This window comes from Suricata suricatta, chromosome 10 (assembly GCF_006229205.1).
Source record: "Suricata suricatta isolate VVHF042 chromosome 10, meerkat_22Aug2017_6uvM2_HiC, whole genome shotgun sequence".
Taxonomy (NCBI): Eukaryota; Metazoa; Chordata; class Mammalia; order Carnivora; family Herpestidae; genus Suricata; species Suricata suricatta.
The window spans coordinates 114141521-114157017 of record NC_043709.1 but is presented as its reverse complement, the minus strand read 5'-3'; the positions used below and the strand labels follow the sequence as shown (position 1 = coordinate 114157017).

Here is a 15497-nt window from a genome sequence, read left to right as displayed (position 1 = left end):
GGAAATGTGCTGATGATGAAGAAACTGTCCAGATTTCCTTAGAAACATTTTCTAGGCCATCCGTTCCAAGGAGCCAACACCACCAGCTCTAAAACCTTTGAAATTCCCCAGATATCCCCTGCAGAATCTCTACAACATTTCAAAATAATTCCTCCTTTTACCTAATTAAGCCTAATAGCATTGAGTACAACTAATATATTTAACGCAATGTGGGTTTTTTCTATTGTTTAAGACAGTTACTCCTATGGCAACTTCCCTGGCTTTATTTTTTATTGCAAATACATAGTTTCCCTCATCAAATCCATATTGTAGATAAAGTAAGGGGTTTTTTTTGGGGGGGGGGGGCTGGCCTGCAAATTGAACCACCATGTAAAAGATTGTTTCTAAAGAGAAATGCATTCTGAGTGCCAAACACTTAGTCTAAAATCTTCTGAAATATAACCCATCTGTAAACTGAACATGTATTTCAAATGTGAGTCTCCTCACATAAACCTTGAAGTCTGATAAGGTCTGAACGGGATTCAGTCTTCAAAACAGTGACCAGTTGGGGCACCTGGGTGGCTCAGTCAGTTAAGCCTATGACTTTGGCTCAGGTCATGATCTCACGGTTTGTGGGTTTGAGCCCTGCGTCAGGCTCTGTGCTGACAGCTCCGAGTCTGGAGCCTGCCTTCAGATTCTGTGTCTCCCTCTCTCTGTGACCCTCCCCTGCTCACACTGTCTCTCTCTCTTTCTCTCTCAAGAATAAATAAAACATTAAAAGAAAATTTCAAAACAGTGACTATACAGTTTAGTTAACCCACTGAGTGGCCCAAATGTCCCCAAGGTTTGAAGAGCGACTGCCTCTGAAGGGCACCACCGTGATTATGGGAGACAATGGGCGGAAGTTCTCACCCACACCCCCTCACTCATTGCCCCAATATAGAGCATCAGTGACTAAATTTGGGGGGTGTGGGGTGCAGGCAAGGACACACCCAGATATGTCTAGAAGTTTGTGAGTCATTTTTTAAATACTTGCCTCATATCAGGCTTTGTGGGGATTCACTTAGCCTGCTTTGTGGATGCTGCTCAAACGCCCAAGTGTGAAGGGGTATGGGAGCATGCGCAGGTGATGGGGTCTGGGAAAAGGGAGTGAGCCGCATGGCCTCTCCTGGTGCCCGGCGCAGGGGGAGCCGGAGGAGGGGGGCATCGCCAGGGGTCCATTCACTCCTGCCTTCACTTCCACCGCCTGGTGAAATAGTCGCTGTCTTTGGTTTTCTGTTTCTCCCATGATGGTTTCACTTCATCAAGTTCCTGTCTCCGTCTTCTAAGAACTCAGGGCGATGGAAGTTCTGCCTCTGGGCTTCAGAGACAGAGGATTTTAGCGTGGCCAGCTCTTCACATTGTACCATCCACACTCAACTGTCTGCAGCATTCCCAACCAATCCGTTACATCTAATTCATTCCAGATCCTTCTTGAAATAAAGTTTTACAGTTGGATACAGCAATTCTCAACTGTCCGAAAGGCGTTCAAAGAATGGTCTCAAACTATCCATTATCTTATTTTGGTGGACTTTATCCTGGAGTTTGGAGAGTCCTCCAGATAAGCTATGATCTCTCGATAAGATGTAGCTGAAAAAGCAAATATTTAGGAACCAGAGTTGCATACAGAGAAAGGGATTTTTTTTTTGAAGTTGGCATGATCTCGTCCCCAGCGGCCAAGTGTGACAACTGGACAAAATGGCTGCACAGTGTCAGACCGTACCGGGGCAGGCGGGGGGGGCGGGGGGGGCGGGGGGGGCGGGGGGGGGGGGGGGGGGGGGGGGGGGGGGGGGGGGGGGGGGGGGGGGGGGGGGGGGGGGGGGGGGGGGGGGGGATTCAACGTACGCTAAGATCAGGGCACCACGTTCCGGGCCCTGGTGCAAGAAAGAAGCCAGAGGCACCAACGATCTGACAGAGGCTGGGCTGGGGTGACTGCAAATGAGAGAAAGCCAATGTTGCCCAAAGCACGGGCTTTGGAGCCATGGGGGCAGAAGGTTACAGTTGTCTGGTATGCGACCATTCTCACAGGAAGCCCGAATTACAACCAGATAGTACATACATGGACACAGCAACAGAGAGGCCATTCGCCAAGGATTAGAGCTCTGCAATGAGTTGTTGGTCTTTCTTTCCTGTTTTTAAAGCAGTGAGCACACAGACTGTAGTGTGGCTTGGCAATTTGCAGTTCTATCTTACCCTTAAGAGAATTTTTTCCTTCGTTATTGCCTCCATTTACTTCCTGCTTCTTATTAATTCAGAATGCATAGACACTGGGTACAACTCCCAACCTGCTTGCGTTCTCTCTTCTCTTTCACGTTCCCCCTGATAGAATAATTTCATTCATGCTTTATTAATTTTTTTACAATGTTTATTTATTTTTGAGAGAGAAAGAGAGAGAAAATGAGCAAGGCAGGAGCAGAGAAAAAGGGAGACAGAGGATCAGAAGTGGGCTCTGAGGTGTCAGCACAGAGCCCCATGTTGGGGCTCAAATTCACAAATGTGAGATCATGACCTGAGCCAAAGTAGGACACTTAACCAACTGAGCCACCCAGGCATCCCACCTTTCATTTATTATTTTTTATTTTTTAATGTTTTATTTATTTTTGAGAGAGAGAGAGAGAAATAGCATGAGCAGCAGAGTCAGAGAGAGGGGGAGACATAGAATCCGAAGACCGACTTCAGGCTCTGAGCTGTCAGCACAGAGCCCAATGCGGTGCTCGAACCCACAGACCATGAGATCATGACCTGAGCCAAATTCGGACACTTAACCAACTGAGCCTCCCAGGCGCCCCCCACCTTGTATATTTAGCAATGCCTTAGAGGTCCAATTTTCAGTCACCAAGAGTAACACATTCTCCAGGGTTTATTTCTCTTTGCTTTATCTTCTCTCTCTCTCTTTTTTTTAAATGCTTACTTACTTTTGAGAGAACACAAGTCGGGGAGGGACAGAGGGACAGAGGGACAGAGGATCCAAAACAGGCTCTGAGCTGACAGGCTGACAGCAGTGATGTGGGGCTGGAACTCAGGAACTGCGAGATCATGACCTGAAGTTCAACCTACCAAGCCACCCAGGTGCCCCTGCCTTATCTTCCCTTTAAGATGGTCTTCAGGTGCTCTTGTAAATTTTTAAATGTAAATAAATATAAATATGTCCCCCAACTAAGAAAAGCTCCAAAATCACCAGTGGAGTGAATTGATTCTTTTAGTCATTCTTTGCATGAACTTTTCAGAATGTTAAAAAAAAAAATTCTTTTGTTTCTCTTCTGACAAATCCTTAACATTTATGTCTTAAAAGAAATGACATGGTAGACTGACCACCTGGGTCTGTTTCTACTTCGATTTAATTATAGACAAAGAGTTACAAGAGAGAAAGTCCACCATCTTTTGTGAACTACAAATGCCTGACATACAAAGACAAATCACAAACAAGAAGAAGATAGCATGCGTTGTTTGTTTGGGTTCAAAGAGCCCTTAATCTTATTTCTACTGTTTTCCTCAAAAGCTGCATTTCCAACTCTCTTGCACAATCCAGCTATCCAGTATCCCTTTAATTCATAAATTTAAACCTAGCCCAGAGTGAAGAGTTTGGTGAAGAGTCATGAAAATAGAAAACTCCTGTCGGAGTCCAAATCTGAATCACAGCTGGGGAAAGAACCGGATTTACTAAGAATCATTTCCTTATTACAGAAAGGAGCAATTTTCACATTTGCTCCGAAGAAGATATTTGGGTGTTTACCACCAGCTGCTTGGACACTTAGCAAACTGTATTCTGAACCGAATGTCTGCCTAACTGGGGTGCTAAGAGGCCCTCACCACTAAGGATTTCAGATTAAGGAAACACATTGACCTGTGGGTTAACAATGGGTTGTGAAAGAGGCTCCAAAGTTCATCTAGAAAATAGGCTGTACCTGTTGTTTACATTTCTTGGCTAGCTTCTCCCTTGTTTGGGGGGTTTTGTTCATTTTGTTTTTTGGGTTTTTGTTTTGTCTTGTATTTTGAAACAACTTCTGGAATGCCACGTCACAACACTGGTTTGTAAGCCATTCGAAGACTTTCTCAGGGTGGCGTTGAGGAGGGACATTCCTCTGTCCGTAAAACAGTATTACTGAAACAAAGAAGCATGTTTTATCAACCCCTTCTGTGAATCTCGTGCATTCTCTGGCTCAAAGTGAGTCCTGCGTTTTGCAGAGAGATCACTCCTAAGTATTTGTAAATGATGACACACCACGGGCCACCACAAACATGTTCTTTATCTGTACACAGGCTGCATCTGATGCAACCACACAGGACGTTGAAGCATTTTCTTCTCTATGGGCTATTATTTTACTCCTACTGCTAATCCTAGGACTGCAGGAATAGTACACAACGCAATATTATTAATTGTAGTCACTATGCTGTACTTCCCATCGTTTAATTTATAACCGGAAGTTTATGCCTTTTGACCACTTTGACCCGTTTCACCCCTCTCCCCAGCCCCGCCAACTGTGCAGTCACCAACCTGTCCTCTGGATCTGTGAGGTTTGGTTTGGGTTTTGGGGAGGTTGGGGTGATCTTTTTTTATTTCTTTTTTAGATTCCACATGGTATTTCTCTTTCTTTGTCTTAGTTCACTTAACATAATGCCCACGAGGTCATCCATGTTTTTGCAAATGGCAGGATTTTCTTTTTTTTTTTTTTTAATGTTTGGATAATGTGTGTGTGTGTGTGTGTGTGTGTGTGTGTGTGTACACCACATCTTTATTCTTTCATCTGTCAATGGACACAGGTTGCTTCCATGTCTTGGCTACTATAAGTAATGCTTCAGGAATACGGAAGCGCATAGATCTTTTCACACTAGTGTTTTCCCTTTCTTTAGGTGAATACACAGAGGGAAACTGCTAGATCGTATGTCCATAATTTCTTATGTGACAAATTTAATGACTCCTTTTAGTCCTAATTCTTTACTCAGTGGCAGGACTTGACACTGTCACTCCTTTGTTTTTGCAGCTCTCTTTTCCTTGGGCTTCCCTAGAGTTACGCTTTCCTGGACTGTCTCTTACATCCGACTTCCCCATCTTCCTTTTCCTCCCTGGATCTTCTTCGTCTCCCTGCTTCCTGATATTTCCTTGGATGTTATATGTGACTCTATGCTTATCGCTTTACCTCTTCTCGTTGGGCAACTGGTCGTAGACAGTTTCTCTACAGCTTGATGGATGCTGACGGGGTGGGGGATGGAGCCTTCGTGCAGAATATCAAACAGGGGCTCAAGAGTTGGCCTGGTGCACACCTCGAGTGGACAGAGGCTCTGCACACTGCAGAGCAGGATGTGAAGGGCTCTTGTAAGAAATGAGGCTGGAGAAGTCGGCTATGCATGGCATACTGACGAGTCTGGACTCTCTCTTTCTGTTTATCCGTTAGATTTTTCTAGGTCCTTACCGCACACCGAGCACTCCCATTTCATCTTTTGTAATGTATCCTACATCTACAATAAAAGAATATCTTTTTTCATCCCATAGAAATGAGCTACTAGTACTGCTCCTGGGACTAGAAAGAAAAGCATGTGTTTGGGGAACTCAGTGGGGGAGGGACAGAAGACTATGCTTCTATGTCCAGTTGGTTTAAAATGAAGAATTTTAATAGGATATTGTGTGAGATTTATTGGAACTTTCAAAATATTTATCCAGCTATCAGATATACCCAGCATGGAGCCTCAGATAAGAATCGTAAGTTCTAGAACACTCACAAAACAAACTCAGGGCCGAAAACAAGCCCACTCACAGCACAATATTCATGTGGCGTGCTTTGGAAAAGTCATGTTTATTAGAACACAATTCACTCCAGAGGGAGCATGTCTTACGACTTTAGGAGTGTGGGGCTCAGACTTGCCGAAGTTGGGTCCTTGACCATATATCACGCTGTTTTGCCATGGCCAGCGCCTCACTTTCCTGCCACCTCAGGATCCGTCTCACCACACAGAAGGTTCCTGAGTTTCACCAGGAACTAGGTGGAGTTTCACCCCAATATATGATGAGAGTAAAGTAACAAGAAAATGACTCATGCTTAAAAAGTCACTCCCTTCTGGGGAAATCACTTCTGCTAAAAAATCGTATGCCTACGAGATAAATTTTCCAGGAATGCATTCCCCATCCCTCAGGAGTTCCTGTCGTTGGAGAATGGGAAGCTTTGGTCCTTTGTCAGCACAGTTCATTTTGCTGTTAAACACGCTGCTGATCAATCAGGACAGGTCTGACTTCTCATGTGACTCATAGCCAGTTGAGGGGGGAAAAGTGCCTGCCGTCCAAGGCTGATGGAAAGGTGGCAAGATTTATGAGACTGACACGCCGTCACTTGCTTGCTCTCACAGCCCGTCACAGCCCCAGAGGAGACTCCCGAGCTGAGCGCCTTTCTGCGGAACTCGACCATCCCTCATCTTGTCAGGAAGAGAGACGTGCATGCACCGGAGCTCCACAGACAGAGCCCTGCGAAAATTCTGGTGAGTTCTCTCAGTGCACACAGGTCAGAGAGGAGAGGGTAGATCGGACAGAACTCCCAAACACAGATGGTTCTCACTTCAACTATTGTTTCTCCATGTCGGTCAAAGCTCAGGCAGGCCTGCCATGCTTGGCCCTCTATGTTGTGGGCCATGAAAGCAACTTTCCCATGGGGACAAAGGAGTATTTCCATTAGAGTGTTTTCACTCTTCTAAACCTGCCACGCAGACTGTTTAGAGAAATAGTGACGAAAGCATAAACCATGGTGGGGAATGTAGCTCCCTCTGTGAGCCTGTCCCCAGACACAGAGCACAAGAGTGAAGGGGGCTGCGGGCAGTGGGTCCTGGGAGGTCAGATGGACCCCTACATCTCACACTCCTCTGCTCGTCCAGAAGAGATGAGAAGGGGGCTTCTGATCTCCTGGGCCAGAAATCCTGTGGTGCCTTAACATCCGGAGCTGTCATGGGTCTGTCCTGAGCTCAGTCAGCCCTGTGCAAAAGTGAGAGAGTGCTCAAGGAATCAGGAGTTCCCTCACTCCTTCCAAGGTCAATGCTAATACCACCCAACTCTACACTTAAAAGAAGCTAACACGTGGGGTGCCTGGGTGGCTCAGTCAGTTAAACATCTGATTCTTGATTTTGTCTCAGGGCATCATCTCGGGTTTGTGAGTCTGTATGCTGACAGCACAGAGACTAGGGATTCTGTCTCTCTCCTCTCTTGGCCCCTCCCCTGCTCTTGGGTGCCCTCTCTCTCAAAATAAATAAAAACATTTTTGTAAAGGCTAAAACAATGCTAACGTCTATCTTGAACATGTTCTAATGTTGATAAAAAAAGTTTCAAATGTGGAAATGGACAAAAAAATACAAAGAGAACTCTGACTTATTCAGTTAAACCTAAATCAAGGGAGGAATGTTTATTATAATAGAAGTACCTGAAGTCCTCTGGCAAAAGGTCATTGGTGGATTGTGATTCAAGCCCCTATAAGTTTTTTAATAATAAATAAAATTTTAATTTATTTATATATTTATATATATGTTTATATATATTTATATATTTACTTATTTTTGTGGAAGAGAGAGAGAAAGAGAAAGAAAACACAAGTCAGGGAGGTACAGCGAGAGAGGGGGACAGAGGATCTGAAGCAGGCTCTGCACTGACAGCGGAAAGCACGATGTGGGGCACAAACTCAGGACCCATGAGGTCATGACCTGAGCTGAGGTCAGATGCTCAACCAACTGAGCCACCCAGGTGCCCCTAAGTCCCTATAAATTTTCACAGCATGGTCATGTTTTCAAAACTTAAGAGTAGGGAAATTGGTAACGCTATTCAGCTTAGGATAAAATAATACAATTTTGCATATTACTATTTTAAGAAAGCTTCAAGAAGGAACAAAAGACCAGAAAACAATGAGGGAAGTCCTGGGGATGTGACTACAACTAATAATGTTGCATTGCAGAGTTGACAGTTGCTAATGGAGGAGATCTTAAAAGTTATCATCAAAAACACTGTAACTATCTCTGATGATGACAGTCATTTCACAACATATACAAATATCCAATAATTTTGTTGTGCACTGAAACTAATACAACGTTCTGTATCAATTATACTTCAATAAAAAATTATAATTTAATTTTTGAAGAAGAAAAACAATGATTGGCATCTGTAATATTCTAATTTGCGGCACCAATGCGAACACCCTCCAGGGAATTAGTGTCCAGACCTGTGGAAACCAACAGTTTGGAAAAATCAATTCCCATGTTAGTGTATGTCTCATGAGTTCACAGAGGCGGTAGAGATCAGTAACTAGAATTCCTTTGAAAATTATATGCACTTCTGTTGTAGGGTTAGGATTTTCCCCCTCCTGTTCTTTCTCATCAAAGATTTTTAAGGCAAGATGATTTTTAAGTTCTGAGTATCATACACACTTATTACTTGCAGATGACAAGGAGGCAGTTCTTGACTTCCACGTCTGACCTTGTGAACTCATGCTTTCTTCTCTTGGTCTCTTATTGGTTTGAAAATTGCAAACCCTCCGCCTCCCCCATGTCCTCAAGTCAAAACAGTCCTGGATAGAAAGTGATTATACAAAGTTTATTCTAAAATCAAAAGTTAAATAAGACCTCCTACAGTTTTTGTTTAGTTAAAAACAACTTGCTGAATCCCATTTCTGATTAGGAATTTGAAAGTGCTAAATGCCAACATCCTGTGCTGCGATCATAATTTCCACTTTGCATAGGAAAAATGTGTATCTGTTAGCACTGAAATAGAATTTCTCCTCCACCTAAGACCGTCCTTGCCTTGCTCCTCCTGGACCCCTGCTGCTCTTGGAGGGACCACACCGTCTCCTCCTCTCCAGTCTTTCTCCTCGTCCTTTCCCTGCTCCACTTACAGAAACCTTACCTTTCCAAACCTCTTCTGCATGGGATACTATTAACAGCTTCCTGAAACAGTCCCGTCCCTTGGCCTCCCCCAAACACCTTCTTCCAGCCCACTGGCCTGCGTCTTCTTAGAATTGTTCTTGGGCTTCTTCTCCGCCCATCCCCAGTCACCCCGGTGCCTCTATCCTCGGGCCCCACCCCTCCCCTGCCAACTTCGCTCTTTCAGAGAAATGTTTTGCAAGATCATAACCCCCAGCCATTGCTGTGTGCCTCCTGCCGTCTTCGCCGTCCCTGCTGTGCTCTGGACCCAAAGGGTGCAGTGTATATGTTCATCCGGATGTCTGATAGCCACCCCAGTCCCAACATGTCCAAAACCCTGCCTCTGTGACCCCCAGAATGTGCTTCTCTAAAATTCCCAATCTCAGTAATTCCCGTGCCCATCCACTCAGTTCCCCAAGCCAAAAGGGTTCCCCCCCCAATCTTCCCTCTTCTTCATCAGGACCTCCAATTTGCCCACTGGAGACAGAACTATCCCATTCTGCTTCCCGACCTGCCCTAAACTTCGTCTTCCTCTCTCCATCCCCAGGGCCTCGGTTCAGAGCCTCCTTGCCCACCCGGACTCTTGCAACAAGCCCTTATCACCGTCCTTGCTTCCCGCTCTCCTCCCTCCATTCTTGCCTCACGTACCACCTGCCCCTAAAACACAAGCCCAATCATAAGTCTCGCTTAAATGGGACCTTCTGAATAGAATAAATTCCTTGGCTCAAATAGGAAAATTCTTTACCACCTAGACTTTCTCTCATTCCTATCTCATTTCCACCTGTTCACCCTAGCCCCAAATATCTTTCTCTCCTCCTTTCTGAACGTGCACTGGTCTTGTCCCTGTCTGCCTAGCTCGCTCACTCTCACCCTTCAAGGTTTGTTCTGAGCACCGCCTTCTCCAGAATCCTCGAACAGAGCTAGCTCAGCAGGATCAACAGCTCCAGGGAACTTATGAGAATCACCTCCTTCTCACTCCCCTCCTTTGCCTCCAGAGGGTGGGATTGGAGATACACAGCTTGTCAGGCATGGAGCACAGGTAAACATGAGGGTCTTCACTGGTGACAGGGACTGCAAAGCTTCCACAAACCCCAAACACCTCAGCATCCAGCCCAAGTAGAACAAAAATCCCAGCTACCTCAGTTTGGAAGCAGCATGTAGAAATCTGGCCTTCCTGGAATTTACTGGATACACGTTACTGATTGCATTGCTCTTAGAGAATTCTGAGGTTCTTAAAGATTTTCATGGCAACATGTCTGTTGGATTACTCTACAGTTTATCAATTTCATGAAAGTGAAATGCCTCTGTTAAATCCTGCACATACTATCCAATAAACGGATATTTATTGAGCATCTATAGGCCAGTGCCCAGTGCTTGAGACATGAGAAATAAGTCAAGTGTAGCCTATGCATTAAATTCAAATCAGTGAAGGAGTACAATTCAAGAAGTATCATCCTATATACATGGGTACACAGAAAACAGAGGTGAGTTATTCCCTTATTTCCATACTGGGTCCAATCAGAAAATACGATTTGACAGGTAGCATGTTATCAGATCAATGAATACTTTCGAGGAAGATACATCTCATAGAGGAAAAGTTACCCCTTATAAATTGGCAAACCTAGAAACTAGTTTTAAAAAAGCTTAATGGAAGGAACTTGCAAGATTATGCTCTGTAAGCAGGAAGTAATTTAGGGAGAAGAATGTTATAGGGAAATGCTTGTCCGTGGGTTGATAATACGGGGTCTGTGAGAGAATCTAGACACAGGGAGCTTCGTCTGAAGCCATTTTGGGGCTTGCTTAGTTTAGGGTCAGGTGTTGTAAATGTCTATAAAAAATGTCTTCCCAAGTTCTGAGAAAATGAAACAAAACAATCCAATCACTGCTGCAGGAAGATTGTTTTAAGTCCTTAGGGGAGAAAAAAGCTTAAATTTTATTACCACTAAATTGATGCATCATTACTACCAAACTGTGTTTTGTCTTCATTGTTTCAGTGTAGCTGTTTGTTATTTAAATGAATGATTTATGGATTAGGTGGTGACTTCTGAGAAAATGCAATGTAGATAAGCTGACTTCAATGCTGATTTTCTACCACAATTTAAATAGACCCTGGTGTTGTGTTTTTTGCAGAATTGTACAAACATAGAGTGCTTACAAATCTCCTGCATGGTGGGGCGACTAGAAGGAGGAGAAAGTGCCGTCCTAAAAGTCAGATCCAGGTTATGGGCCAAGACCTTCCTCCAGGTAACAACACTGACTCAGATGCACACATTCTACAGGGAACCTCTACTCAAAAGCTCAGGAAGTTTTTCTAGAAAGGATTTTTAAATGTCATTTTAAAATTTAAAAAAAATTGGGGCGCTTGGGTGGCTCAGTTGGTTGAGCGTCCTACTTTGGCTCAAGTCATTATCTCACGGTTTCAAGGTTCAAGCCCTGAGTCAGGCTCTGTGCTGAATGCTTGCTCAGAGCCTGAAGCCTGCTTTGGATTTTGTGTCTCCTTCTGCTTTTGCCCCTCTCCTGCTCATGCTCTGTCTCACTGTCTCAAAAATAAATAAGTGTAAAAAATTTTTTTTCAATAAAAATTTTTAAAAATTGAATTTTTTCATTAAAAATTTTTGATTTAATTTTAATTTTTACCTTAAAATTTTTATGAATCTTTTTAAATGTTTCAATTTTGAAACTTTTTTTTTAAAGTGGCTATGGAAGAGTTGAGCTGGTACCAGCCAGTGATCTTTCCCATCAGTCAAAGACATTATGGTTTCCAGTTTACTCAGATATAGTTGGCATATAACATATGTAGGTTTCAGGTGTACAAGATGAGGACCTGATACGCATATATGTTTTGGAACAATTACGACGCTGCAGTTAATTAACATGTCCATCCCCTCGAGTAATGGCCTTAGCGTGTTTGCGTTTGCGGAGGGCAGGGGGTGAACTTTTAAGATATACTATTCTCTAAACAGCTCTCAAGAACACAATACAGTATTGTTCATCGTACATCAGATCCTCGGAACTTAATTCATCTTGAGGCTGGCAGTTTGTACCATTTGCCCAACATGTCCCCAGTTCCCCCAGCCCCTGCCCCTGGCAACCACCCATCTGACCTACTCTATTTCTGAGTTCTGCGTTTTTAGATTTCACATGTATGTGATTTCATACGGTATTTGTCTTTCTCTGTCTAACTTATTTTACTTAGCATAACGTCCTCCAAGTCCAGCCACGTTGTCACAAAAGACAGGACTTCTTTTTATGGCTCAGTAATATTCCTTCACCAGCTTTGAGGTGAAGACTGTTTAAATATCCTGAGTCCCTAAGGCCTTTGGACAGTAACTTAGATTCAAATAAATCTCTTTAGCTTGCCACTTTATGCCCAGTGCCCAGGACACAGTAGTTCTCTAGTAAATATTAACCAATGGGATGATGATGAGTATAAGAGCCCATTGCAAGCCACATGCCCACAAGGGTCAAAAGAGAACTCAATTAAGAAGGGAAAAGGGAGATTGCCCTAGAAAGTTTCAGTTGTTTAGTGTTCCTACAGCCTGGGTTCCTGCCACGAGGCATCTCAGTGAAGATCCACGTATGAGTGATTAGATTTTTCTTCACTGCTTTGGCTTCTCTGTACAGGGACATCCCACACTGCCACAGAAAATTCTACTGGTTATGTGCATTTTAAAGGTCTAAATCTCTTCTATATTAAGCAGATTAGTTTTTCCATTTGGAAAGGGCTGTTTATTTAAATGAGACTACTTTGCTGTAACCTTGTTTGGAAGGGATTTAGAGAAGGGAAAATAAGCTAAAATAAAAACCTCACCAAGTCTATGCATTCTTGCTCATATTTTAACTACTAAAAAATTCATTTGGTTCATCATGCCATAGAAAATCAAATGACAAAATCCTTTTGAGTCTAGCTATTAAATATACAATATCATACCTCTGGATTTTCATGTTTTCTGTGATTGAAAATACTTCTGTAGTCTCACAAATATTATTTAATGTTGTTTCTAAGATAAATAGAAAGGTAAAGGTAGTTTTGAAAAGGCTGTTGTGAAGCTTTTGTTTTTTAACCTATTGCAGGATTTCTCTTTTTTTGTTGTTTATTTATTTTTTAGAGAGAGAGAGAGAGAGAAGCAGAAGATGAGTGGGGGAGGGGCAGAGAGAGAGACACACACACAGAATTCAAAGCAGGTTCCAGTCTCTGAGCTGACAGCACAGAGCCCAACAATGAAATCATGACTTGAACCAAAGTTGGACACAACCAACTGAGCCACCCAGCTGCCCCCCTAAGGCAGGATTTCTTAACCTCTGCATTAACATTTTGGATAATTCATTGTTGGTGGGGGGGCCTGTCCTGTGCATTATAGGATGCTGAGCAGCGTCCCTGGCCCCTCCCCACTAGATGCCAGTAGAAACCCAGACCCCAGTTGTGATCACCAACAATATCTCCAGACATTGCCCAAATCCCCTGGAGGCAAAATCACCCCAGTTTTGAATGCCTAAATGAAGGAGAAGTGTAATAACCAATTTATTTGAAATTTTTTTAGCTAAACCAGTATTTATCCATTCACTCAACAAATATCCACAGAACACCAACCACGCACCAGGCACTGCTTCGAGTACCACGTCCTTTTTGTCAGTTTGCTCATGGTCCCTCTACTTGTGGGCTGTTACTTCTGATCTCAGAGTTGAGGAGTGGAGAGGAGTCTTACTGAATTCCCAGGCCCATACACTCCCAATGATGACCATCCATCTCTTCTGTTACTTTGGGCATCACATCCCACTGAAATAAGGGAGAATAACTTCTGGGCGGAGCAGGACTAAAATCATTACAACACTCCAGTCGATGAAAACGTGATCATTTTAGATGCCATGTGTCAGTTCTGTGATGTTAATCTATTCCAGCAGGAGGACCTTAGAGTGAAAGTTGCATGTTGGGATGCCCAGGTTTCAGTCATTTAAGTGTCCAACTTCAGCTTAGGTCACAGTCTCATGGTCCGTGGGTTCGAGCCCCACGTGGGGCTCTGTGCTGACAGCTCAGAACCTGGAGCCTGCTTAGGATTCTCTGTCTCCCTCTCTCTCTCTCTCTGACCCTCCCCTGCTCACACTATTTCTGTCTCTCTCTTTCTCTCTCTCTCAAAAAAAAAATAAACATTAAAAAAAAGAAAATTGCATCTTCATTTTCCTGTTAAAGATTACCCAGTGAGTCTGGAAAAAATCAATAGCAATTGAGGGACTTTCCAAACTATAAATATTTAGCACAAGCAGAACAGTGTGCAGGGACATCTAAAGTCCTGCCAGAGTCAAGCACCACCTTCCAGACACCAGGGAGAGCGGATCAAGTCACCAGCATTTACCCCCAGCCACAGCCCAAATTTCGGTACACCCACAGTTTCTGCTTATTCCTGTCTTAGAATCTGACTGCCAAAGAGGAATGCTTTATTGCAATCTCTCTCTCCTTCCCTTGCTTCCTCCCTCCCTCACTTCCCCCCTCCCTCACTTCCCCCCTCCCTTATTTCCTCCCTCCCTTATTTCCTCCCCAAGAATATACTATCTACTGCGGGTCATGCAATCCAGTAGGTAAACATTTTCTGGTTTCCTAATGCAAACTAGAAAGTTTGCAATTCTTGGATGACATGATTTGCTGCATTGTGTTTGTTTCTGTCTGCTTGGTGAATATACAAACTGGTTAGAAAAAGATTTTATATAGGATAATCCTAAATGACACCCTGTCCTATGATTGTTGCTGAAAACAATCCTTCACAGGGTAGCTTTTACCAGTCATTGCTTAGGTTTTCTCACCTCACAAGGCTTTTTTTCTGGCAAATGTTGAGAACTTACACATGGGCTATGTGGTCAAAAATAGTTCTTGAGAAGGAGTTAAGCAGTGGGAAGGCAGGAGGGGAAGACCTCGTGATGTCAGTAGCCACACTCTGTAGTTAACCAGTCCAAGAGCCTCACTGTCCATTTGTTACCACCTAGGGGACTTTTATTAGTACCAAGACCATGAGCAAATCATTGTGCATAATAGAGGCAGCTAACGAGCTGAAAACCAGAGTGTATACGACGCAGCCATAACGGAGGAATAGGGCATTTTCAGAGGATGAATAGCTAGCTGGGGAAGAAGGTTGTAGGTCTGAGATTTTGTCATGGGAAATTAACTCCAGCTGCTTTTTCAGTCCTAAATTGCCTGCAATGTGACAGTGATTGCAATTACATAAATAGATCGCTATTGGAAGAAGAGTTTTTTTTATCTTATTTTTTGAGAGAGAGAGTGGGGAAGAGGTAGAGGATGAGAGACACAGAGAGAGAGAGAGAGAGAGAGAGAGAGAGAGAGAAAGAGAGAGAATATTAAGCAGGCTCCACACCCAGTGCAGAGCCTGATTGTGGGGCTCCATCCCATGACTGTGAGACCATGACCTGAGCCGAAATCAAGAGATGGATGCTTAACCGACTGAGCCACCCAGATGCCCCATGATTTCTTTTGGTAATAATAATAATGTAGTTGTTATGTAAAGACCATGGCTGAAAGCATTAAACTTTAAACATGGAATGAGTCTGCTCATAACTACTGTTCATGAATTAAATACTTACCTGTGCTG

At 43.6% G+C, this 15497-nt stretch overlaps 1 protein-coding gene across 1 annotated transcript in view; it reads left to right on the top strand.

Annotated features, from left to right (window-relative positions):
- ITGA8 (integrin subunit alpha 8) overlaps nt 1-15497 on the top strand; it is a 195742-nt gene that overhangs the window by 165368 nt on the left and 14877 nt on the right. Inside the window, exons 28-29 of the mRNA XM_029955577.1 lie at nt 6358-6486; nt 11032-11145. Coding sequence (XP_029811437.1) covers nt 6358-6486; nt 11032-11145 — 243 coding nt within the window. The remainder of the gene's footprint in view (nt 1-6357; nt 6487-11031; nt 11146-15497) is intronic.